At 43.3% G+C, this 26934-nt stretch overlaps 1 protein-coding gene across 1 annotated transcript; it reads right to left on the reverse strand.

Moving 5' to 3' along the window:
- Nucleotides 1-10971: 10971 nt before the first annotated feature.
- Nucleotides 10972-25613, reverse strand: LOC146772514 (hepatic lectin-like). The gene is made up of 5 exons (XM_085637006.1): nt 25565-25613; nt 23909-24017; nt 23142-23184; nt 21624-21733; nt 10972-11158 (listed from the first exon to the last, which is right to left on the reverse strand). Exons 1-5 carry the CDS (start codon nt 25611-25613, stop codon nt 10972-10974), a joined length of 498 nt encoding a protein of 165 aa, XP_085493132.1.
- Nucleotides 25614-26934: the final 1321 nt, after the last annotated feature.

Below are 26934 nucleotides of genomic sequence, written 5' to 3' on the forward strand. Positions count from 1 at the left end.
CTCTAGGATCGGGGTGGGGGTGGGGGGGAATAGGCGCTCCCCCTTGCGGACGGCCATGAGAGCAGGCTTTTTAAAATTGCATGCAATCTGATGATGCAATCACAGAGAAAGAGACAACACTATTTCCATTTGAGATAGTGTTATATTGGGGGCTTATGATAGGTACTAGACTAAAGTCTAGCCACTGCTGAATTACCACTAGACCAGAGTTCAGCAAGAACAGCTGATCAACTCAGTGGCTGGAAGCGTAAAGTAAAGGCCGGGAAATAGGGAAAACTTGAGAGCTTTAGACTGCGCTCACAGCAAGGAGCAACCTCATGATCATATCAACATGAGCGAGTATTCAGGGGAAATAATGGAAAAATCATAAAGGAGATTCTGCAAATGCCGGTGTGGGGGTCTTTTGATGTTCACCCTTAAAGTTTGGCTCAAAGCATCTGCAAAGTGGGCTCCATTTTAGATGTTTACTTGCATTCCTCTCTCTGGAGAATTAAGAGCCAGACACCGAAGTGACTAGGATGGAGCAGGGCCGCCTTTAGAAAGTCCAACAAATCTGTTAACAACCGGCTGCTTATTAGTTCTTCAACTCCATCTACTTCCTTTGGGGAGTTATTTTGTTGTATTTTGCACATACTTAGGCACTCAAGGGGTTAATGGATTGCCCTTTAGTGGTATTACCTTCAACAAGAACCCTACCATTAATAAAGAGCACGGACATTACCCATCTCCTCATAGGCTAAGCGAAAGGCTGGGTTTCGCTGCGACGAAACAAAAAGAGGTCAGATTGAAGGCTCCAATGTAAATTAAGCGTCCTGACCCCATCCCAGAAGTAACCTAACCACAGGAGGCCTAAAAGCGGACCGTGCAGTGTGAGTCTCTTATTTCCCTGGTCCACTATGCTCCTCTCTATAGAAAAGAGAGGGTTATGGAGATGAAGGCCTGGCATGCAGAGCTAAGCTGCCTCCCTGTGTGAGACACGAGCAGGGATATCCCGTAGTCAACTTCTGGTGCCGCTGTCACTTCCCCAAAGTCCTCGAAGTTTATTGCAGCTGGCATGGGGAAGCTTCAAGAGAAGGAGAGGGAGGTGGGGGAAGGTAGAGAGAAAGCAAACAGAGAGGGAGCAGAGGAAGAGGAGGAGAGAGAGAATGGATGGATGAAAAGAGAGATTGCACAAGGAGCTGATTGGAGTGGCTTTTGGCTCCTCAGGTCGGCCTTGGCAGAGCCCCCTCGCTTCGTGTTGCTTGGCGCTGCTTTATATTTGTAGTGGGCGCACTTTGCTTTTTAGGTCTGGACTTTTTTAACATTAGGCTGTTCTTTTCCCCCAAAAATAGGCACATAAAAAATACATATAGACATAGAGTGCCCTTCGGCCTTCATCCAGTATCCTTTTAATTGGTCCTTCAGATTTTACTTCTGCCTACTACAGCACACAGCATGGGCCAGTGGGTCAGCTCACTTTAGTCACTCACTCTCTTTACTCTGACAGCATTTTGCGTGCTCACATCCACCTAACAATGGAGCCCCTCCCCATTTTCTCTTTTGACAGATCCCATTTTTTTCTTGGTTTTTAAAATTGTTTTATCTCGTTTTTTTCACCTCTCACTTCTCTGTGCTGTCCTCCCTCTCTGTTTCTCCTGCAGTCCTGGCTGCCTCTTCACTCTGCTCTCCTCCTCTACATGGCCCATGTAAGTCCTCATCTCGCCCTTTTTGTGATGCTTGGAAAACAACATACAGAGCACCCACATGTGAAGAACAGAACAATTTTCCATTCTGGTACACAAACGTGGAGCCTGTGGTTTTGGCACGCACTAACTTTACCATTAGGCCTCAAAGGCTGAATCAAGTGCGCCATTCTGTGGTCAATAACTTTGTCAAATGTTTGTCCATTACAAATTATTGTTTTATATTTCTGGACTTTTCAAAGTTGCAGATGTTTTGCTAGTAGTGAGCCTTATACCAAACCATTTGTTTCAATGCAAATCATATATAAACCTATTTCTTCAGTGTGTTTTGTGAAACTAAACGAAAGCAAGAAGTATTTTCCACACAGGTTGTATTGGAGCACCTTACAAATACAGGTAATGTTATGATATTTTACATTCTAGCTTCCACAGGTTCCACAAGCTGCTTTATTACCCAACAAATCCTGACTATGGCTTCTTCCCTTTCTCTCATTCTTCTCAGGGCCCTTGCCCCCCTGGACCCTTCTCTCTATCTGCTCCATCAGATTTCCACTATCAACAGCTGTTCCCTGTCTGGCTCTTAACATCTTACATCACAGACATTCTCAAAAGGCAAAGTTTAGACCTCTTGAAAACTGGCAACTACAGACCTAAAGAAAAAGGATGATGAAAGAGAAACCGATCTCCTGCTATTAGAGTGATTTTCAGGGAATAATCCCGTGTCAAGTGCCAAAGTTGGTTTTAGACCCCTGCGTGAAGCTGAGTCTGCATTAATCCTCATTTGGGATGGCCTTAAAAATGCTGGTGAAAATTGGGTAACTGACCTCAGCTGATTTGGATACAGTACATGATATAATGGTTGTTAATTATTAGTTCATTTTTATTATCGCCTTTACTTACCTCTTCTGGTTGATTGGTACATCCCATACCCCCTATGTTGCCACTTTCATTATTCCCAGATGATGTCATCGACTACTGGCAGCTGGAATGCTGCTGAGAGAACTGTGAGGAGACCTGCCTGAGAGAAGCTCCTAGGGGGTGGCTTTTTAAGTCTTAATAAATCCGTCTTCTCTAACCACTGGAGATGTTTCTCACTGGTTGACCAAGATCAAGCGGTCTATGCAGGAGACAGCCGTTCCGCCTGTTCTCCTGGGCCCTCATCTCTCTCTCAACTGTTATTTCCTAATAAGTCAGAATATTCACATGTTGGTATGCACTCAACTATCACTTGATTATCCTGCATGATCTTCTATCCGCTATTAACTTATTATGCTTGGGACTGGATTCCCACAAGATTTTTATTGTCCATCGTTTAGATCTTGCATGAATGATGCTTCCTCTTCACTCCTCAAAACATTAGTTCCTTTTTCAGCATAAACTAAAGCTTTATACTCTCTCCTTTATTTCTGGATAATGATCGTTTACCACTCATGTGAAACTGTCATTATCGACATGGTGCAGAAAAGAATCACTAAAGTTGTTGCTATATGCCTCCACATTTAAAAGTTTAAAATACCTCATATCTTGATCGACTCGACGGAGCCCTTTGCCATTAATCTCTGTGCTCCAACACAGCATAATTCAGTTGCCCATGCCAGAACGACGAGTAAGCTTGGTACCTGGAAACCACTACTCCCAACAGGCAAATCTCCAGTTCTTTCATTGGGTGGTAGACATCCAGGTACCATTCACACTCTCAATTGGCCCCATGGGGGTGATCCTGTGTGGGGTCACAGAAAATCCATGAAGGAAAGCGTATGACAAAATCAAAGTAAAGACAAAGAAAGTCATGACTCTAAACATGAACTAAAGGAACAGCTTTGGACTGTAGGTGAATTGGCGATTCTTAAAAGTCCAAGCCAACACAATGACCAATCAGCTCATCTCATGACATCTCTCATCTCATTTCATCTCACTTCATCTCGTCTCATTTCATCTCATCGCATCTCTTCTCATCTCATTTTGTCTTACTTCATCTTATCTCATCCTATGAAAATGTCAAAGAAAAAACATAATGTAGGTGTGATGGAAGAGTCTGCACCTGGATTATGGATAGATTGGTGCATCATCCTATCATTTATGGGGACAGGCATACCAATTTATCAAGAAACAATACTGAATCTCCCTCCTTTCTTCCAGAAATGTCTAGGCAAGGCCAAAATTCGGTATGGTACAAGGACTATATGACGAGTTAAGATGTAATTCCATCGGACATGTTTATTCAACATTTGTTAAACATTCTCCACAATATGAATGTCACTAGCCATTATGTATTGTATGTTAGAAATAATTATCTTTTTATAACCTCCACTACCTTGTAATGTATTTTTTCTCTTTTCAAAGTTTCTTACTTCATTTGTGTCACTTTGATATAATGTATTTAGTATTAATGATTTATCACTCCATAAAGGGGAATATGTGTTATATTGGTTATTAATTATTGGCTAATTTTTATTATTATCTCTACTTACCTCTTGGTACACTCACTTACACCCTATGATGCCATATTTCCTTAATCCCTGATAATGTCATTGACTGTTGGGAGTTGGAATTCCAATGAGAGAACTTTGAGGAGACCTACCTGAGAGAACAGCATTGGAGGTGGTTTTTAAAGTATTAATAAATAGATCTGCTCTACCCATTGGAGTAGTTTTTTCGCTACCCCATCCCATAATAGGAATGAATCTCTTCCGCCTTTAATTTCTGGGTGAATTTGCATGCTCTCCCACATACATTTTCATTTCAATTGATGCTTATTCACTTAAGTGTAATAGGATCCATGACAAGACCTGTTCTGATTACTACTTATTGATGCTAGTGCAATGTTGAGGATACATGTACCCCAACTTTGGTTACAATGCTAAAGTCATTGTAAAATGAGGGAAAACATCAGAAACAAGCATTCCCTTTTCTGTCACTGCTACTTGACAGTATAAAATTAGATGTGCTGGAACCATCCCAAAGTCAATGCTTCAAAAACTGAAATTCTCACCTGTAGGGACTCGACAATTCAGTCTGAGCCTATTCAGTCCAGCACCTTTACATGTCAGTGGAGTGGTCTGATGCCAGGGACATCATTCAAAAAAGCATTCTTCCCCTACAACATTCATAATTGGGATTTACAGTCAGTAGGAGGACCAGGCCTCGATTGGAGAGTCTGGGCTTGCATTTTCAGCCCTGTCCTTAAAGTTGTGTGTCTACTGCATTATTATGCCTTGGCTCCCTTAAGCAACATGGGCATGGTGGCAAAGCCTGCTGATATGAGTAGGCTTGCATCCATGCGCCTACAGCCTTCCTTGGGCATATACGCTTGGTCTTTAAAGGATGTATATGTCACACCTTTGCTCTAAATCTCCAGAGTTTCTGTTATTTGCCAAGAACAACCAACAAGTGACTGTACAAAACTGGGTGAACCCCATCTTTCACTGAATGCCACTTGAATTGAACCTAATGAACACATTGAAAAAAAAAAACAATGACTGCCTGGTACAGATTCTCTCTTCTAAAGAAGGTTAAATAATTCCTTCTTGTATCTGGATGTTGATAATGCCCTTCTCTATGGCCACCCATACTCCACGCTGGCACCCCCTTAGAGTCATTGTAGATGGTGCAGCATGTCATCCAGGGCCTGACGAAAAAAGCATCACATCCCCTCCAGCCTCATGGAATTCCATTGGCTCTCCTTGCCAGCCCACCCCATCTTGAAAACCAGCTGCATCGTTTACAAAGCCATCAAGACCAGCACCACACTTACCTTGCAGACACTTTCTCTGGCGGTTGTCGGTACACCCAGATTCAGGACACCATTAGACTGTTAGTCTTTTACATCTATGCACCCAGGATCTGGAAAAATATCCCCATATCCATCAGGAATGCCCAAATGCTTCTCAATTTCGGAAAGAGTTGAAGATGCACCTCTTTAACCCCTTCAGCGCTGCGGGAATTCCCCCGCGGTGCTGAAGGGTTCGAGCGCGGGCGGGGCCATGACGGAACGGTTCCGTCATGAGCACAGCGCAACCGATGCTCATGACGGAACCGTTCCGTCATGGGCATGGAAGGGGTTAAAGAACACTACATTACAATGCATTAACGCCCGCCATCACTCGTCGACCTCGGCCCTGTACAGAGATCCACTGCGTTTCAGATAGGTTCACACTATTCAAATACCACATACAAATACAAACGTACAAATAAATAACAGTCCTCCACCGCTCATGTAATTCATGAGCAGTGGAATATGGTGTACGCACAGGACATTTTTTTGCCCCATGTCTACTTGTGTCTTCCTTTTCAGCACCCTCTGCCTGTTCAATCCTCCCCTAGTGGAGATGCAGTGGAACCAGGTGGGAAATTTAGCCCTTCCTTCTAGGAATGAGGAACGAGCTGAGTTCCATCTCTTCACACCCTCAACACTTGCACAGTCACACATTATGCACCAAAGGCAGATGCTTGACAGAGAGAACAGTGTTAACAAACAAGTGCAAATACTTGTACAGATTAGCACATGAGCAATATGTATGTTTTCCTCATAACTAAATCTGGAAAAAGCTTTTGGGCTTCATGACCAAAGAGAGTACAGAACCAATTAGTATAAGCTATCCTCCGATTACCTCTCACACCCCAGACATGCCCTCTTCCTCACAACACATACGTCATAGGAACAAGCGTCATGGTAGTGGAATCATGGATCAATTAAGCACCACCATCCCCCGTCTTTCTAAGTGGCGCAAGTGCTAAAAAGAGCAAATGATAATTTGTGCCTATTTTAATTCTAGTTTGCTGCTTATAGGTTGGTTAAAAAGAAGAGTTGTGAGCTCAGTGTTGTGTGCTCCAGGTTTAGAAAGGTTGACCCACATTCAATACATGTCCAGGTCAGAGTTTACCTTCAAGACAAATCAGGTAATTTCTCCAAGTCACAGGCTTCAAGGGAGTCCCATTTGAAACACAGAGGCCTCTTACCTCATATTGGAGACAGATGAAAACTGGAGGCGTTATCTTTTTTCAGTCATTTATTATTTTTATTATTTTTGTTACAACACTAAAACAGTGATATCCACAAGTCTGTCTGGATTGAGAAATATTTTTCAATTGTGTTACATTTGAATTGCCAAATTTCCATTTCAGTTCAGGCTCGTCCACATTATATAACAGAATATGAGGATAAATTGATTTACATTTATGACAGTTACATTATTTTATTTACATGAGGGGGTTACATCCCCATTATGGATTTACAATCAAAGTAAACTTTGCAATGCAAGAGGATTTTCACATTAATGAATGAGGTCTCTTTGGTGACCAGCCACTCACAAAATAAAATAGTTACTAACTTTTTAGAGTGAAATTAATTCTTATCCTGATGACACATGCTTAAGCGCACTTTGATGCTTCCTTAAAGTTAAAAAATAAACAGGAACATTATTTGACCATGACATGTCACACCACAAAATGTATCAAATGGAAATACATATTTATGATTTCATCTGTAGTTTAACTCTCAATATCTTCTTGATAATTCACAGGCACTGTCTTTTCACCATTACTGCAATAGGTGGCCATAGTCCAACCATCTTTACTATTCAGCTCATGACAATCATGAAAGTTGATGAACTAAACCAAGCATATTGTCTCTTTCTATGATCTAGGAAAAGCATCTTGTGTCTTCAGCTTCCTTTTGCTCCATTCCCTTACTGTTCCACCCATCTCTTGCTTCCCTCACACTGACTCCTTCCTTTCCTTCTCCTACTCCGCATACTCTCAATTCTGTATTTATTCCATCTCAATATTCTGCTTTAGCTTCTTCTGCTTTTCAGCTTTCTTCTCTTTATTCTTCCCATTCTCCTTTCCCTCCTCCTTCTATTCCTTCTCCATTTCTCATCCTTGTTTCAATATTTGCCTTCTCCCACTCTTTTCTTGCTCTCTTTTTCTTAGTATTATGTGCCTTCTTCTCCAATGTCCTTCTTAATGTATCTCTCTCTTTCTTTGTTTCTTTCTTTGTTTCTTTGGTTGTTTGTTTGTTTGTTTGTTTGTTTGTTTCTTTCTTTCTTTCTGTCTTTCTTTCTTTCTTCTTTCTCCCTCTCTACTTTTTGTTCCTTCTTACCCCCCCCTGTTGTTTTCACTTTCCTCCTTCTCCTTTGTCTCTTACCGGACTACCTTTGCCCTATACTATTTATTCTTCTCTAACCCATCCTCATTCTTACATTTGGACTTCTCCTCCCACCTCTCAATCCATTCCTCCCCCTGCTTCCACTCCCCATCTCCTTTCCTCCTTCTTGAGCTTCCCTGTTTTCTTTTTCCCCTTCTCTTTCTCTCTCTATCTCTTCATCTCCTCCATTTTCTTAACCTTCGTCTCTTACTAGTGCTGATACTCCTTATTTTTATTCTTCTCCTTCTGCTTCTCACTCTCTCTTTCCTCCTTTTGTTCTACTTCACTTAATTCCTTTCTTGTGCTTCTTGTGTTTAAGTCATCAGTGCACTAAATTGTCTTTTTGTCAAGCAGAATGATGTCCACCTCTGCCCTATTTTCCAAGATGTCATGCTTCAGCACACACTACACCCCTTCCTAAATATTTCTTGATGTACATGTGCAAAGCACAATATTACACTGCAGTTTTCCTTCTTTTCCCCACAAGACAGAAAAACGACTAAGTCCTTCACTTTTCTTCGTTCAATCTTTTAACTTAGGATGTTCTCAATTCGACAAACCCTCTACTCTGTAGCTTCCATGGACGACTGTCTTCAAAATATATCCCAGCTCTACTGCACATTAGACATCTTTTATTCCAGTTATTTGCTTGCTAACTGATAGTAATCATTCCCATATATGGGTTGGCCATGCTTCTCAAGCATCAGAGGACCATTGCTCACTCAGTACCCAAGGACAACTGTTAGGAGTAACATCCAGGTGTAACTCATTCTTAGGAGACATGGACGCAATGTCCCTGCAGCAAAGAGACATATATTTCAGATTGTTGTGTAACCAGTTGATGATTTAGTCAGGCCTGTTTTTGAAAATATTCGGGGGCGTTTCGCTGGAGGCTCTGCGTTGCACTCCAGATCCCTAATGATTATATGTTCCGGCACATTTTGAACACATCCATTCTGGGCTTGTAGTGTCTTAGGAGGCTCTGTTGTTGTTGTCAAATCTGCCATTTCCTCCTTACTCGTGGAAGCTGCTACCCCCAGCCCGCCTGAGTTTATTGTTGTAATTTGCTTCCCTATTGCCCCCATCGCCCCACTAAGGTATTTCATTAACATTGAAGATGGGGCCCCTGACACCTTTTACTTTGGGGGGACTGATTGTTTATCGCCTTTTTAACCCATCGTGGCCACAGGTTACCAAGGAGTACACGGGGGTACAGGAAAAAACAGTTGAAAACAAATAAACAGCAGCAAAAAGTCAGAGAAATTACAAGATGTTCGGGATGTTCTTAGTGCCCACAGTATCTATAATGATTTTAAATTTGTGCTTGATGATTAAGTGTGCGTGCTTACCGCTCGGATGCTGTACTTATGTGAGTCTCGGGAAATGAAGAGCGTACAGTCACAGCAAAATGTGTGTAACTTGCGAGGCTCAATCTCCCAGTTGGTGGTAGTACACAGTTAGTGTTAGGCAGGAGGTACACGGGGGGGGGGTGACCCTGCCCTGCCTCTTCCTGTCAATGACGGGCAAGGGCAGGCCTGCCCTTGGCCCGGGCTTCGCCTGGGCACGTCCTGCACAGTGGAGCACAGCCCGCACTTTCATGGCGCTCCTGCACCAGAAACAGGTTCTGGCTCCTCCTCCTCAACATGGCAGCCACATCACTCTGGGCAATGCAGTCCCACTTGATTCTTGGTGTCACACGGCTATATAAATATATCTCTGTTTATAACCTATACCTATTTGCGTGAGACACAACCCAGTTACAAGCCAAACTAAGGTGGCTGGTATGTGGACATACTGCTGACAATGTCCAATTGTACCAAAGTAAACAATTAATTCACACTGCCAAGTACTTAGGCCTTGTTCTAAGCTTCACTGTTATGCAATTAGGGTCAGAACAGGAATCCTGCTTGATTCCATATGGCTTGAAATATAGTGGTTTTCCATGCTCTGAGTCTAATACAAGAAGAGGTCAAACCTGGAATTTGTAAAACAAAACGGCCCAGATTTCAGAATTTACACGTGGAGATCGACGCGGTAAGATTGACGTCCACAAACTCTCTCCATTACAAAGGGGACAAGCATTTGCAATGCAATAGGTCTCACATTTGCGAGAGTTTAACTATTGGCATTGTAAATGACTGACAATGCCTTTTATTTATCTGTTTTACTAATTAACACGTAAATAAAAGGCATTGTCATTTATAATGCCAATAGCTCAAACGCTTGTAAATGCGAGACCTATTCAAAGAAGTGGCCACAATTGTCCCGTGCTGCTCGGGAAGTAAAAGCACACGTGGCAAGCTGAATGTTGCAGGAAAGTATGACATGCCTGCAGTAGGTGGAACTCATTAAAGAAAGTAGTGCTTACAGACTAAATAAGACGTACCGTGTAATAACCGAAGTAAACGGGACAGTCCTCATGGGAGGTTACAAATGAAGACAAGGCGGTGCTAAGGAGGGACTAACAAGCCTATTAAGGACAATGACACAAGCCAATGAAAAATATGGGCGGAGAGTGTGGGTGGCTTCAAGTCCATACCCTAATACAGCATGACTCGCAGAACAGCGCATGCGCTGCCCAGGCTCGACCTAAAAAGTAGCAAAACTACAGTAAATTTTCAATCTCAAGGACTGTGAAATTATTGCTTAGGAGGCCCTAGTGCATCCACTCCAGATGTCCATTAAGAATGCCACACCAAAGATAACACCCTTTCTTATACTGCACTGTTTTGAATTATAATACTTCTTGAAGAACGCCTTCTCATCATAAATCTTGCAAATTATTTCACTTACTGAAGTGGGTCTTTTCTTTCAACTCCCACCCTCCTCTTTATAGTTTACACTATCACCGGGTCTGGCCTTAGAAGATTTTTCTTTTAAATTTTTTTGATCTGTTTACCATACATTGCATTAACTGTTTCTAAAGAAAGCAAAATTCAAATGAAAACATTCTAGAGAGCTAGTTAAATAAAATCGTTCTCATATACATGGAAATTAGGCGTCACTATTAATCAGATTTTGACAAAGTAACCCCTCTTGCCCCATGAGAATTGTGCATTCAGTCGCTGTAAGTAAATGTGACCTATTGTTTTTTTTAACATAAAAGGGCTGAATTAAAAGTGACCCATTGTCTGGCTCGGTTTTTCATGCGGGGAAATCCATCTTCCTGTCCTCCGCCTCTTTTTCGCAGATGAATTGAAACTCATTTTCACATCTGGCATCATTCCAGCGGCTCGAAGCTCCTCCGCAATATGTTATAGAGCCCACTGTGGCGCAATCCTCTGCATTTCCAGAGTTATCACGGTTATCAGGTTGATCACAGCTCCAAAATCTAAAAAAAAAAAATAAGGATCAAGAGATGTGTTCCAATTTTCGAAAATGTTTGTATAACGCTGCCTGATAGCCAGTGGTACCCTTTTCATCGACCTCAGAAGGATGAAGGGCTGTGTGAACCCAATTTGATGCAAACCTGTGGCCATGAGGTGAAACACAGGTTTCTGAAGGGAATGCATTAGTCCACTGACCCAGCAGACTGGAGCATCTCTGACCAGGGCTTGAACTGACGGGGGCCTTACATCTACTGAGTACAACATATTATTTTTTTCAAGAAGTGCACACTCCTGATTTAGATGTGTCAGTCTCATTCCTTCTGTTGCCTGATGCGTAGGAGGTTTTGCTGCCCCCACAGTATTGCCACAGGAAACACTTGCAACCGCAAAAACCAGCCATGTTATGCTATGTGGTTCATGTAATGGGTTTTGCTGTTCTGTTTTATGTGTTGTGTTCTATTGTGTTGCATTGCCTTGCGTTATACTTTTGGACCACGCTTAGGATGTCATGTTATGTTAGGGTTTACACACCTCTAGGATGTCTCAAAGTGCGGAATTTGGAAAGGACTGACCAGGAGAGGGAGAGGGTGGAGGTAAGATGGAGGAAATCAGGAAAGGAGCCCTGTTGATAGAGTGATCTTCCTCACAATGTAACTATTACACTACACGGAGCACTGAGGAAAGCCTGAAGAAATTGTTCGTCTCAGCCATATCCATCACCAAAGAACTCTATTCCTTCTTTCCCATTCCTCCAATGTTACTTTTATTCACAACCCACTACTTTTTGTTCTTCTCTTTCTGAAGCCCTCTCTCCTCTACGTACCAGCCTTGCCTTTGACCACACACCTCCTGCTCCTTCTGACCAGAACTCTGTGGTTGACTTCTTCATTTTTTTTCCTTGCCTTCTGCCTGGAAGCAAATCTCCCCAATTTTGGCTTCCTTCTGGGTGAATCTTCTTCTATGGTCTTGTCAAATTCTATGAAGCCAGGAAGATGCTTTGCAGCACTGTGCCGCCAGCAACTACCTGTCCCATATTGCTCTAGGCCACGCCAACGCCAGGGTAGCGCATTGAATCCCACAGCGCAGGAAGCAGCTGGGCTGTGCCCAGGCCAATGGGGGACCTGAGACTGGGCCACCACTCTTGGTTCCAGTTTTCTGGAGGTGCTGTTGCTTTACTGATCTGCTTTTGCTTATTTGATCTGCCCCCAGCACCCGAGATGGCGAAACATAAAGCCCAGATTCCCACTAAGTCCAGACCTAATTCATCTTTAATTTCGGTCCCTGGGTGGAATGTTGGAGTGGATAGAACTTCTTCACATAACATGGGCGCCCGCTAAACTAAAAAGATACCAGGGATCAAGAACGATGCCCTCTATATTAAAACTGTCAACCTGTGCTTTTGATACCAGCCCAACAAGCACTACTATGTCTATTGCCTTGGCCTTGGAGCTCTTCCAGAGGAAACTACTGGATTCTGTGTGGGGAGGTGGAATCTCTGCTTTCTCCTCTGCTTGTGCGGTTGGGAGGCTGTCAAAACTCATTTGTGCAGCATTACATCAAGACTCTCTACCGCCCCTAATAGTATAGCTGCTCAACTTCCTCACACTCTGGTACCCGGGCCTCTGCACTCTTGCCCTGTGTTGCCCCCTAACAAACACTATATCCCACCCAAATGTTCTGTGGACAGATACACGCCTCATCCCCCACTTCACACCACTACCCTTCAAGAAATCATCAATCTTGAGTAGATTCTGGGCTGAGTGGTGTGGAAGGGCCTTGGGGGGATTTTCTTTTGGGTAAGGCCTCTAGGGCCACAGCAGGTCAGCTATCCACACAGCCTCTTAGTGCTGGTGTTAATAACCCCGCTAGCATTACCAGCAGCACTACGCCACTTGATGGCTGACTGGGTAATTCAATTCGGGGGTCGGGGAACGTGAGGGCTCTACCCATAGAGGAGGAGTGTTACAATAATGTCACCATTAATTTACCACCTGACTGCTGTCCTTATGTTGTGATAATGACGAATGTCCATCCCCAGTCTCCGCATATCACAGAGTCCCCAGACCAGTTAAAGAACAAAGTCTTCCACTGGCTTCAGGCCAAGTATATCTTTACGGTCTGTAAAGCTGGTCACTTTCTGTTGGCACGAAGGACTGGGTGGATTGGCCCATCTAACAAGTCCTTTAAGGGAGATTGGTTTATTATTAATTTTAAAGACTCTAGGTCTGTGGGCGAGATGTCCTAATCTCGCCTCTTTAATTCCGGAAACATTAAGCTTCTCCCACTTGCCTTTTTCTACCGCCACCTGCACTGTGCGCATCTTGCCCCTGACAGTCTATTTCCTGGTCAGTCCTCCACTGGTAACCGTCGTTTTCAAATTCCCCTCTTTAATAGGTTTGCAGCCTTGAGCGACCTGCAGGTGGTTGAGTGACAGTTTGGCAGTTGGGGTACACCTCAGCCAATCTCCCCGGATGGCCTTACTGATAACATCCGTCCCTCTCTCTGTCATAGTCATGAGCCGATGGTTTAACCTATTGCTCCTGCCCTCTTAAATCCATCTCAGGCTGTTAGGGGGGTCAGTCAATGCTGCCTGATCCCCCCGACATACACTTTCCACCAATAACCTCCAGTTATGATGGGGTATGTAATATCACCTCAATAAATATTTCTGGACTCAAACAAATGAATGACCCCGGACTGACTCACTATTACTGAAACCTCTCAAGCCTCTGGGAAACCTGGCGCGTTGAACCAACCCATGCTGAAGGTTTCTCCTCTATATTCACTGCTGCTATTCCGTCTCCATCAGGTCGTACCAGCGGCAGCCTGCAGATTTTAATTTCTAGTTTTTTGCCTGTTATTATTAGAAGATCTGTCACTTCTTCCCCATATTATCAGTTTGTGTTTTTGTCTTTTAGAGGCGGGTCGGATCTAATGATAATACATTTTTGAATGAATTAAAGCTTTATTTCGATATATAGATATCATAAAAGCACATACAATAATAATAATGTGAACAATCTAAATATCGAAAAGATAAAAAATAGCAACAACACCTACAGTTCCTGAGCAGATGGAAATTGAGTAAAAAAACACATATAGACATAATAAATAGGACAATTAAGTTAAAAAGATATATCAGAAAAATTAATCTGCATTACGTTTGAGCTGCACGACCTTTGGTTCTTAAAAGCCAGGCCCACCTAAGAAACTTGGAGAGTACACAGACATACAGGGTTCTGGTATCGGATTTGAAGATACGCAAAGCATGATTAAAATCCCTGATCACATTTTTGTAATAGCGTGTTTAATTCCACATCTAACTCACTCTAACTGTCCCATCTTATGGGCTGGCGATTTTAATATTCCAAAATCTCCCCTCCCAGCGAGACGAGTATATGTTGTTGTTACCGACACTTTGGGTTAGGGTGTCTCACACTTTCCGCACAATGCCTATGGAAAGTCTTTAAATTCCTTAATGTTTAAACTCAACCTTACCTCAATTAGTGTGCAGAATCATTCTTTCGCTAGTAAAGGTACAAATACCAAAATTGATCATATCCTAATTACTTCTTTAATTTGTCACCTTGTTTTTTTTTTTGGTGTAACCTGAAATGCTGTGAGTGACCACAACCCATTTGTTTTATCATTGTCCCTTCGAGCTAAAGGTTCCACAGTCATTAGCCATGTAAGGCCAAATGGAGACCTCATCAAATGGACAAGGTCGATTCATAGCACAAAACACAAAAGCTATTAGCCACACATGTAACTTAGTTTAACTACTGCCTGGGCAACGAGGTGGATCAAGATGGGTTGATTCAAGCTTTTGAAACAATCACCAGATCAATTAATTGTTTACTGATGTGGCCTTTTAGACCTAGGAATTCTAAAAGACACGGCTGGTTTAATCATTCATGTAAGGTTGCATCCAAGTCGTTCTTGATAGCCCTACATAGCTCTCCAAGGGACCATCTTGCCATTAAGCAACTGAGTTAGCATTATAGTGAGGCGCTTGCCTCTATGAAACAGGCTTTCAGGGAAGAGGTCTGGCTCAGGCAGCTGGGACTATTGATGTGTCCCGGTTTTGGGGCATGGTTAGCACACCTTTTTTTTTAATGATTCACCCCCGGAACTAACTTCATTTGACTCTCTCCAAGCATGGGTTGACCATTTTTTTTCAAAGACTTTTTATCCCTTTGTGGGCACTGACTTTGAGAACAGTCGAAAGGCAATAGTGGATGAACCTAAGAGCGTTCCCCAAATTAGTAGGTCTGGGCTGTGAACTCCGCTCCGCTCCGCTCATGGAGTTTGTGGAGTTATTCCCTCTCCGCGTTATGCAAAGCTCGCGGAGTTTTGAAAAACTCTGCGTTGCAGAGGGGAGTTTTTTTCCTACTCACGTTCGTCAATGTCAAGTTGGCGAGCACGAGCGAGGAAAATCTACCTACCGGCGAGATTTCTTCTTGCTCACGATCGTCAACATCATGTTGGCGAGTGCGAGGGTGGAAAATCAACCTCCCAACGAGATTTCTCAACACGGGCGGTCAGAATTCTCATTGCGAGTGGTCGTGTATGCTTGTAACCACTCGCGTTGAGAAACTGTCTGTTCGCATTAAGAAAAGCTGCTGCTCGAGTAAAAATCGATTCGAGCGGCAGAAAGGAAGCAGCGCCCGCTTGCACTGTGCATGGTGCCGTTCGCGATGATTACACAGTGAGGACAAGCACCTGGCACTGAAAATCACCACAAACTGGCATTTATCTAATGCACTCCGCTGCTCACGGAGCGTCGCGTAGTGCGGCAAAGTTTTTATGCACTTCACGGAGTTCAGCGTAGCCCAGGCTTACAAATTAGTAGTGGGACCCCTGCATTTACGTTAGACAAGGTCCTTTTAGCCCTAGAAAAGCGCACTGGAGTCAAAGTCCCTGGCCTGATAAGTGCTGGTTGATGCATTTTGAGCCCTGGTTGAGTGATGGGCCCCCATTTTGACCAGAGTGTTTTATACGCCAGCTGAGGGCACGATACCATCTAGCCGGGCCAACTCCATTATAGTGCCCATCTTTAAAAATGGGGACAGATACAATCCCAAGTGCTACCACCCCATCTCCCTCCTGCACACCTCCACAAAGTTGCAGGGCAGGGTACTTTTCCTTTCGGAGGCCCAGTATTGTTTGAGGAGGGGGCTGTGAATAGTGGAGAAGTGTGTGAATTGAGATCTGCTTATTGGTAAATATACGAAGGCTAAGTCTGATTCCCTTCTTCTGTGTTTTGCTGACCTTAGCAGTGCCTTCAGTTTTGTGGCACATATTGCTCTCTCTTGAGGCCCTCGAGAATATTGTTCATTTCCTGTCCCAGTTGTATGGTAATTTATCTGCAAAAGTTTGTTATGGCCCCAATGGCTCTTCAACGCATATATATGGCCTTGCTGCCCACATCGTCAGATCCCACGGTCTCAACATAATTACCGAACCAGACAAAAGCCAGCTCCTCCTCTGACTCACCGATCACCCCACCACCACCAGAGCCAACATCCACACATGCATGACAAACGTCACCGACTGGCTGAAGAACAACTGCCTTCAGCTGAACACAGACAAGACCGCAGTACTGACCTTTGACAACAGCAGCAACACATGGAATGACTCCTGGTGTCCAGCAGACCTAGGACCTGCACCCACTCTCTCCAACCACGCCAGAAACCTCAGAATCATCATTGAAAACAAGCTCACCATGAAATCACAGATCAACGCCATCTCCTCTGCCGGTTTCCTGACTTTGCGCACGCTATGTAAGATCTTCAAGAGGCTTCTCCTACACACGAGATGCACCGCCACACACGCCCTCATCAGCAGCCGACTGGATTACACCAATGCCCTCTACTTAGGAATCGCAGCACACCTTCTACAGAGACTTCAGGCCATACAGAACGCTGCAGACAGACTCATCCTCAGCCTTTCCCGATGAACCCACATCACACCTCACCTCAGGAAACTCCACTGGCTGCCCGTACAGAAGAGAGGCCAATTTAAGCTGATGACCCACGCACACAAGGCTCTGCACAACCAAGGACCTGCCTACATTAACGACCGCCTGACTTTTCACTAACCGTCGAGAAGACTATGCTCCGCCTCCCTTTCAATTGCCCATACTCTCCGCATCTACCGAAGCAAAAGTGGAGGACGCTCCTTCTCCCACATTGCAGCAAAGACCTGGAACAGCCTCCCCATGCACCTCCGGACCATTGCCTAAATTCCAGAGTTCTGAATGGCCCTCAAGACCTGGCTGCTCGAATAAGCCTCAGGGACCTGCAAGCGACCTGGATACTCTATTGGGTGATTAGCCGCGCTTTATAAATCCTGATTGGATTGGTATGAAGAATGGTCTCCCTTGTGTAATATCAAGAGGGGATTCAGGCAGGTTTGCGTCCTGCTCCATTCCTTTTTTCCCTTTTTTATCAATGGAGTGGATGATGCCATGCAGACTCTGAGGGCCAATTCTCCTATAGTTGGAGGACGTTCGGTCCCAGGGCTTTTGAATGCAGATGATGCGGTCCTATGATGTTGGGGTGCTGTCGGTCTGCAGAGACTGATGGACACTTTCGCGGACTTTATTGAGCCTAGAAAATTAATGATCAATATAGCTAAAACATTTACGATGACCTGTGGTAGAAATAGCCAGAAGTGTAAAACATTTTCTATCAAGGGCTTTCCCATCGTGAAGCTCAATTCATTTTGCTACTTAGATATCCTTTTCACTAAAAATGGTTTATGGACTCAACATATTCAAAATGCTCAATCCAAAATGAGTACAGTGTGTGAGGGAATTTTTAGGTTCTCCCATAAACTTGGCAGTCAACCCATTAGGGAAATGGTCAGCATTTACAAAGCAAGAACCCCTTCTGATGCTATGTATGGAGGGGGCCTGAGAGGTTATTCGTCTTGTTGTCCTCTTCAGGTGGAAGAGAATGCTTTCCTTAGGCGCCTATTGTTTACACCTGCCTCTACACCATCCACTACTGTGCATAAGGAAGTGGGGCTAACCCACCTGGGGACCTGCTCCCTCTTAAGTCCAATTTACTTTGGCACTCAATTTGGGCTAAAACCGAAACTGCTTTTACGAAATTCATCAATGTGGATTGTCTAGCGTTAGACCATGTCTTTGAAATACAGTGACTATCCTATAGTAACAAAGTCTCTATTATTGTTGTGGTTATATAGTATTTGCCGAATCGTGCATTATGGTAGACAATTGTAGGAGCCGGGAACAGCTATGGGAAGTGGACAAGAAGCTATTTTACAGTGCAAGTTATATGTAAGAGTTATTATGTAATGTCACGCCACTGTAAGAACTGTGCAAACTTGTTAAAATAATAAAATTATGTTAAAAAAAAAAAAAAAAAAAGTCTCTAAATCATTGTCTGATACCTCCATGCTCCAAGTCCCCTACAGGAACCCTGCTTTACACAAATGTGTGTTTAGGGGCCTTTAGGTGCTAGGAAAGAAAAAAGGGCTCTTGTTGAGTCCATAAATCGACAATACTAGTCTCTAATTTGTCGGGCACCTTCCCCAAGGGCCTCCAATTGTATCTTTCCTAAGTGAGCAACACTCAACACCGCTTTGTTCTTACAAGGCGGCTCCTGGGCATAGTATACCACCTTGTTACTTTCTCCATTACGAATCATTGGCACAGGGGCGCAGTAAGATGCAAATGTGATGGTGTTGCGAAGCAGAGCACTCAGCACTGTACATTATTCTGTCGTTTCTATGACGGTCAAAGGAATTGTTTCTTGAAACCAACCTTTGTTGAAAATAGTATCAAGGATCATAATAATGGTTTGCGGTACCTGTGTGCTTTGGATCAGACTAAGGGCCAGATGTACAACCATTTTTGCAGGCGCAAACGGGTTTGCATACCCTTTTGCACACGCAAAAACAGCATGGGCCATGTACAAAGCATATTTAGCGAGTCGCAATTTATTTGCGACTCGCTAAATAGGTTTTGCGACACGCTTTTAGGAAGGGGCGTTCCCTTCCTAATAGCGTGCGCAAGACCATGTATGAATGTTTTCCATCCGCAATTGCGGGTGCAAGACGGGCAAAATACCGACCTCTTCAAGGGGGTGGTAATGCACATGCAAAAGGAAAGGGGCCCCCAGGGAACCCTTTCCCCTTTGCAAATGGATGGGAAAATATTTTTTAAGGACAGGCAGTGGTCCCAGGAACCACTACCTGCCCTTAAAAAATGAAACGAAAACTTTTCATTTATTTCTTTTTTAAATGCATCCTGTTTTCCTTTAAGGAAAACGGGCAGGATTTTTAAAAAACTGCTTTATTTAAAAGCAGTCTCAGACATGGTGGTCTGCTGAGCCCAGCAGGCCACCATACCTGGGAGGGCCTGCCATTCCCAATGGGTTTGCAAATTGCAGGAGGCTCATTAATATTCATGAGCCTCTCAATTTGTGACCCCATTGGGAATCGCTAACAGTGTGTTACACACTGTTGTACATCCAAAATATTGCGAGTCGCAAAAAACTCGCAATTTGCGAGGCGCTATTTTGGGTGTCGTACATCTGGCCCGAAGCTTTTGAATAGCCTGTTATATATGGAGTGAGATTCAAACTAGAAAAAGCATATCTAATTACACATAAGTTTTGCCTATTTTAGATGGTTCTCCCATTAATGCTGTGCATAGTTTGTTTTCATATTGTGATAGCCTGTCTGGGTGCTATTTGCTGATGATGATTCTTAGCTGACCTCTTTATCATTATTATATGATCACTACCTCGTCTTTGTAAACTGTTTTTATTTGTATATATATTGATACTTGTATAGCGCACTACTCACCCGCAAGGGTCTCAAGGCGCTTGTACGAATACCGCTGTGGAACCCATCCTGGCTTTCCCTGTGAGGCGTCCACTCCTGGGCACCCCCAAGGTGGAGGCCAGGCATCCTTAGCATTGTGGGGACCGTTGTGGAGATTAAGCAAGCTATTGCCCAGAGTTGCAGAGTGGGACTCCATGATTGGAATGGCACCGAGGCGAGAATTATCAGGTCCGTGGAATTTTTGAGCCCAAGACCCGCCGAGGCGGGGAATTGCACCCTGGTCCCGGGCTAGACCTCTGCATCAGGGTCTGCCGCTCTAATCATTGAGCCACACTTCTCATTTGTGTTGCTGGAGTAGTTCTATGCTGGGGAAGCCACTTGGGTGCTATTTGTGGCTAACGTTCTTTATCTGAGCAGTCTACTCCTACTGCACGATCACTCCTCTGTCTTTTTAAGCTGATTTTTTAACTTCTGTTGTTGTAGCAATTTTATACTGTTTGTTCTTTTATGGTCCAATGAGATTGTGCAGAATAAAATTTTTGACTGAAATCGCCTGGAAGAAATTGGCTTATCTCATTGATTCATCTGTCTGCCAATCCCTGGTTGCGTCATAACTCTGCTCAACTTGTTTCCTCTTTTTTGTTCTCTTCTTCTCAGCCATTCCCACTCTTCTCTGCTACTGACCATCTCCTTTCCCCTATCCTTATCTGTTCTCAATTTTCCCTTGCACATTTTTTCCTGAGTTTTGAGTGAAAAGTCTTTCACAAGGATACAAAGCTCCACTTCTTCTCTTCCCCTTCGTCGTCTGCCACATACAGTTTACGCCTTCATTCCATTGACAATTCTGATTTGGGTAAAATCTCCTGAATGGGAGCAAATTGTGCACTCCAGGATTTTAGTACAACCTGTTGAAATCTGAGTAGGTGAAAGGGCACTTGTGCTCTTTGGTGACCGTAGTATGGTAAATAGCTTCCCCTAGTAGTACAGCATCCTCAAATCCAATACGCTTCAATCAAAATGGGCCCCTAATTGTACATCAGGTAAATACCACCCCATTTGCAGTCAGTATTCTCTGGGTGTTTACAGGGTACAGTCTGAATATAGAAACAAGCCCAAATTGCGGCCCAATAGTATGTGATCCTTGGACTTTTTTTCTATTTTTCTTCTTCCACCTGTGAAATTACATCTCTGATCTCTTGTTTTTGCTCAGCCGTCTCCTACTTGGATGCAATTTTCCATGTTTTCTATCACACAGTTTGTCTAAAACTATCAATTCTAGATTCTGAGTTTAACACATTTATTTATTCTGCTGTATTCCTTGGTTCCTTCTGTACTACTTTTCTTGACAACATCAATTTGGACAAATTTAATGATACAGGAATGAGCCATGTGATATCCTATTGGATGTATGAGTTCAAGGATACATGAGTGAGCCTGTAAGATGAGTTATTGCTTGCACAAACTCACCAAGGACGGAAGATGCCCTTTTAGAAATAAATGAGACCTACTGGCCTTGCCAATGCTTGTTACCTTTAGTTAACACGTCGCTGTTCTAGATTCTGTGGTTTGGTAAGTGAAATAAGGGACAAATAGAAAACTATAATATACAGAAATATAAATCGTGTTTGTTTTGCTTGGAAGGCGACTTACTCTTCTGATTGCAAACTGAGACCGTTCACCCACTTCCAGGCGCCTTCCTGATCCCTGTCCGTCAGGCCAATCCAGTAGCTATCCGTCTTTGTCGTGTTTGAGATGAAGAGCTGCAGGAGAGCAAAGGGAACAGGCTCTGCAAAAGATCACAAATCTCAGAGTACTTGGGGTAATTTGTGACCTGTCTCAGACACAGGTGGCCACTTTTGATGCTAGACAACTCATGGATACAACGGAGCTGGGTGCACGCAAGGATTCTGAAAATTTACTGACCAAAACCCTTTGTATGGAAAAATGGCTGCTGGGAGTAACAGGTCTTTTGACTTGTGGTGCAGCAACCGCTCACACTAGGACGCACTTTAAATTCAATTTCTTTATGATTTGAGATCCATCAAAACACTGTTGGTGCCTGCCGGCCTGTAACCACCGCCAACTTTAGTAGGCTGTGCCACAGTGTCAAAGCAGAGTAGTGTGGACTGCTTGCATAAGTGCAAGTATATTTTGTGTGCTCTTTTATCCTGTCTTCAATCCTGGATTTGCTAACATCCTCCCCTCACTCCCTACACCATCTCCATGCATCTTTTTATGAGAAGAGGTTTGCACAGCTGTCAGCTGTAATGTACTTGTGTACTGAGTGAGGGTTGCCTGGACCATTACAACTTGTGTTGAACAAATGTTGTTGTGGTAAAAGTTTGCTACTCCTTGTGCTACATCAGCTGTGTTTGTGAGTAGTTTGCACTTATGCTGCCTTTGATGTACTTTTCCTCTGTGTAAGAGAAATTTACATGGCTTCTTCCTGCAGTCCTCAGTGGGAGGGGAGCTTCACCGATGCCTCAGGTACGGTGCATATTTCTGTACAGGGATAAAACATTTCTACTGCATTCTATAGAAGCACCTCCTACTGCTGTATGTGGGGAGATGATGTAGCCTTACGGCTAGAGCAGTCGACCTCAAAACAGCGAACCGGGTTCGAGTCTCGGCAACGACGCTCAACATCCTGTGATTCTGGGCAAAGCACTTAATCTCCCCGTGCCTAACAAAAAACTAAAATAGTGAATGTGTTCAACTGTAACTAAACTGGTGCTTGTGTAAAGCGCTCTGATACCAGATGTCTCGGGTCTAGTTCGCGCTATATAAAACTCTAAAAAAAAAAAAAAAAAATGTGCTGCACCTGCTCTGTTTGTGCGAGGGAGCTTACTCTACTGCCCCTAATGTTGAGGCTGTAAACTTGCATGGCCGCTGCCTGTCTCCCACGTACCTGTTGTGTGTGCTTGTGTGTATGAGACAGACAGCACTTCCAGCAGCTTATTTTACTGTACATATTGTGCTGAGCAATGCATGTGTGAATTTTATGCACCGTTGTTCTGCCAATGCTGTACCTGTTCTGTGGGGGAGGAGCTTGTCCTCTCTCTGTTGCTTGTGCTGTATGTGAAGTATATATGCTTGGAAGTCTGGGTGCTGCTTCTGTACCTTTTGTGTATAACATAGCTGACTCCAGCAAGGTACCTATTCTGTTACTTCGAGGAAAGCTTCATCTACAGCCGCTTGTGCTGTAACTAGTCTGTGTGTGAAAGAATCATTAACAGCTGCTGTGTGTGTGGGTGTCTGTGTGTGTCAACTTTACAATCCTGCTTTCATTTGTTTTGTATGAGTGAAACATGCACTGCAGCCATCTCTGCTGCAACTGCACTGTGAGATGGAAGCTTGCACTGCTGCTACAGGGTTGGATCTGCTCTGCGTTTCTCTGAGAGCAGCTTCCACTGCTGCTGTTTTTTGTGTGAGAGAAGAGGGAGCTGCTGATGCAGGGCAGTGCTTGATCTTTGTGTGGGAGGGAAGCTTGCACTCCTCCTCACTGTTTTCTTGTATCTGCGTACCTTTAAAGAAACTTTCAACACCTTTACTCTTCTGCTGCCCTGACTGTACCTGTTCAGTGTTTGTTAGTGGAGATCAGGTCTCCACTAAACAAAGCCAAAACAATTGGCTCAGGCAATGGTTCTTTACATATTCTCTCACCCAAAGCCTTGCCTCAATCAGCTCTGACAGCTAATAGACTCGAGCAAGGTTGTGTGTGTGTGTGTGTGTGTGTGGCTACAACGATAGGCAAAGAGGCTGGTAGAGAAACATATAGATTTCCAATTGATATATAGATTGATATTCATTCAAAATCATTTTGAAACACAATTAAGGCTACAATGCTGCAGACTACAACACTTCCGAAGCAGACATACACCATGGAAGAAGCCTTTGAGCCATCACAGCAAAGCATTACACGAATCTTAACTCACCTCAGACATTTTAATCTGCTTCCGTCCCATGAGAGCGTGTTTTGAGAAAAGAAATAGCATTTTCCATTGTACAGCAACCAATCTGCAGGGCAGACCTGGTAGAAGAACTCTGAAAGACAAAGGTACAGTGAGAATAACCAACAAAAATACTTCTCTTGGGTTAAACGTGAGCCTCACGGTGCTCACACCACATTCTGTTTTAGTTGGCGGTGTCTCTAAGGCCCTGAGCTTAAGCATAGCAGCTTATAACTTCATCATCTACTGCCCTGAATGTATATTTGCGCAGTTACTCTTTACAATCGCCCCACATGTTCAGCGGCCTGTCTCGGTGTAACTGGTTTAGCTGTTTTGGATTGGTTCTAATCAATACACAGTCTAACATAGCCAAAGCTACCAGCTCCTTTCTCTAAGTACTCAGGAAAAACACCATTAACACCCTCCATCAGATGGACCTAACCCACACCTCCCATAAGCTCATGCCCTTTGAAAATGGAATGCCTCTAATCGCCAACAACAATGTGCATCAACTAGCAAAACTGGCTCAACAACATGAACTTGGACTTATTCATACAGCAGGTTGCACTCAATGCCAAGTCACTCTCATATACCCAGGACCTCACCCACAAGGAGCACATTTCTAGAAATCAAAAAGTGTCTAGTATCATCTTTTTCTTCTAATCTAAACAAAGTGGAATGTTTCCTCCCAGAAGGTGACTTCAGAACTACTGGTCAAGCCCTCGCCCTCTGGTGTCTGGATGGTGGCAACAATCTGCTCCACAGACTCCCACATTGCCACCAAGGGCATTCTTCCCAACAAAACACTCCTTATCAAGAGCCTTAAGAAATAAGACCATATATCACCCCTCCCTCATGAAAAATCTTCCTGAGAAGCTCACACTACCCAGTGCATCTCAGCACACCATACCCAGAACACCATCAGACTGAAGTCTAAAGTACAAAACTGAAAATCTGAGCAAGGGTAAATTTCATCCTGGCACCTAGGATCTGTTATGATCCCAGCATCCACCAGGACTATCGAATGGAGTTCTTTGGAAGGTACAAAGTTGTCTGATGGCTGTATGCTTTTCTCCAAATACTTGTGTCCAGCTTCTGTTTCTTTTCTCAATTCATGAGCCTTCCCCACTCCATCTCAGACCATTTAACCTCCATTGCAGCTCTGTAGAATGGGGCACAATTTTCTTCTAAACAATTATGTAATTTGCCATGTCGCAAAATAATGCACTTGGTTAGTGCGCTGTGTATTGAAGACGTTTTTTTTTATTTTATTTGTAATGTGATTTACAGAGCACCACATTCACTTAAAGGTATCTTGGATCTATTGGATGCAGAACACTCAGACTAGCACTGTTACACCTGCCGAATATTAATTTGGAGACATTTTTAAAGCTTTTATGAAACAGCATTGGGTATTTCATGAATCCCCTTTCAGACCTACCTAAAAAACCTTTATATTGTTATTCAATAGTTATGGGATATGTGCTATAAAAAATAACAATTGGCCCATTTTTTAAAGTAAGTTCTTTATTGAAGAGTCCCTACGATGCTCACTTGCTCATTCAGAAATGTCCAGGCCTGCTTGTGACTCTCGTCTGCCTGTAGCACAGTACAAATACCGGTCCATGCTAGAGTACTTACGCCCACAATTGGTGCCAGAAGTTCTCTCTTTGCACCTGATGTACTTCATTGCCCGGCTGAGATTGCTCTCCAGTTGTGCCAACTTTTCCTGGGTAAGCTGGGCTCTGGCAGTAACCGTTGAATCTAAGATGATTGAAGAAAGGAGTAAGAGCGACTTGAACTAAATTTTATTTAAAGGGATTTTATTTCATGTCAAATAATCTGTGGTACTTAAAAAAGTACATGCACACACTGTCTCATTAATTGAATTAGGTCAGGGGTGAAAATAGTACTTTTCACTTAAGGTTTCACCTTGTTCTCAAACATGGAATGGCATTGCAACAAGTCCAGTGAGGGCAGTGACAAAATGGACAGAAAATGCCATTTGATGATGCTAATTTGATCACAATTTTGTCCAATTGCAGAAACAGAGCAGACTTTGGGACAGTCTAATTTCCTAGTAATTCATTACATCTCTTTGAAAGAGTTCAAAGATAGTAAATCTTACTTACAGAGTATTACGCGAGCAATCAATGTAGCGAGCAGCAGAAGGCTGATCACCAGCCCTGAGTCAACCAGATTCTTTGTTGACAGCATCTTCTTGTCCTCTGTCTGCGGGGTCTTTCTCATGGCTAGAAAACAAAACAGTGTGTCTATCAGTTGGTCACAATTCCCCAAAAGGGATGCTTTGCATTTGTTTTCTTGCATCCATTTCAGAACTCTTCCTTACTCTTACGTCGGGTCCCCTTTCACTGTTTGCCTGCTAAGGTTTCTTTTAAGGGTCTAATGTGATGTGAATGGGCTTTGTTGAGGGGGAGGGGCCATGACTCAGGGAAAGTAAATCCTTGATTGGATCCAGGAGCCCCTCTGTTCCGCCAGCAATGGCGATCAATAGCATATTACCCGCAGTGGATCCGCATGCAAGGTTTAGACAACATTATTTATCACGTGTATCAGTTATAAATACAGGTATCAATCAATCAGAAGCAGAATACAAGGGGTTACAAATATGAAATGTAGTAAAATCACAATAAAATACTTTTTCGGTAATAATAAAGTAGTTTTCTCTGTAAAGTCACTCCCCATGCAGTCTGTAGTTCAGTAAGCATGGTTTCTCCCATTATTTGCACTGTACCATGGTCTGATATCTTCACTGCAGTAATGAATGGGTGAGCATACATTTATTAGTACACTAGCGGGAAAATGTGATTTTCAGATCACATTTATTTTCCCTAGCAAAGCGTACTTGTGAATAGATAGGAGTTATGAACATGGGTTCTTTACCCACCATTAGGAGTTTCAATTTTTTGGTAAAATTCTGTTGTAAGTGGTCCAGTTTATCAGGCTGCTATTATTTTTAACTATTGAAAAAAATGCCTTTTTTATCCTAA

Source organism: Triturus cristatus, chromosome 12 (assembly GCF_964204655.1).
Source record: "Triturus cristatus chromosome 12, aTriCri1.1, whole genome shotgun sequence".
In the NCBI taxonomy this organism is placed as follows: domain Eukaryota; kingdom Metazoa; phylum Chordata; class Amphibia; order Caudata; family Salamandridae; genus Triturus; species Triturus cristatus.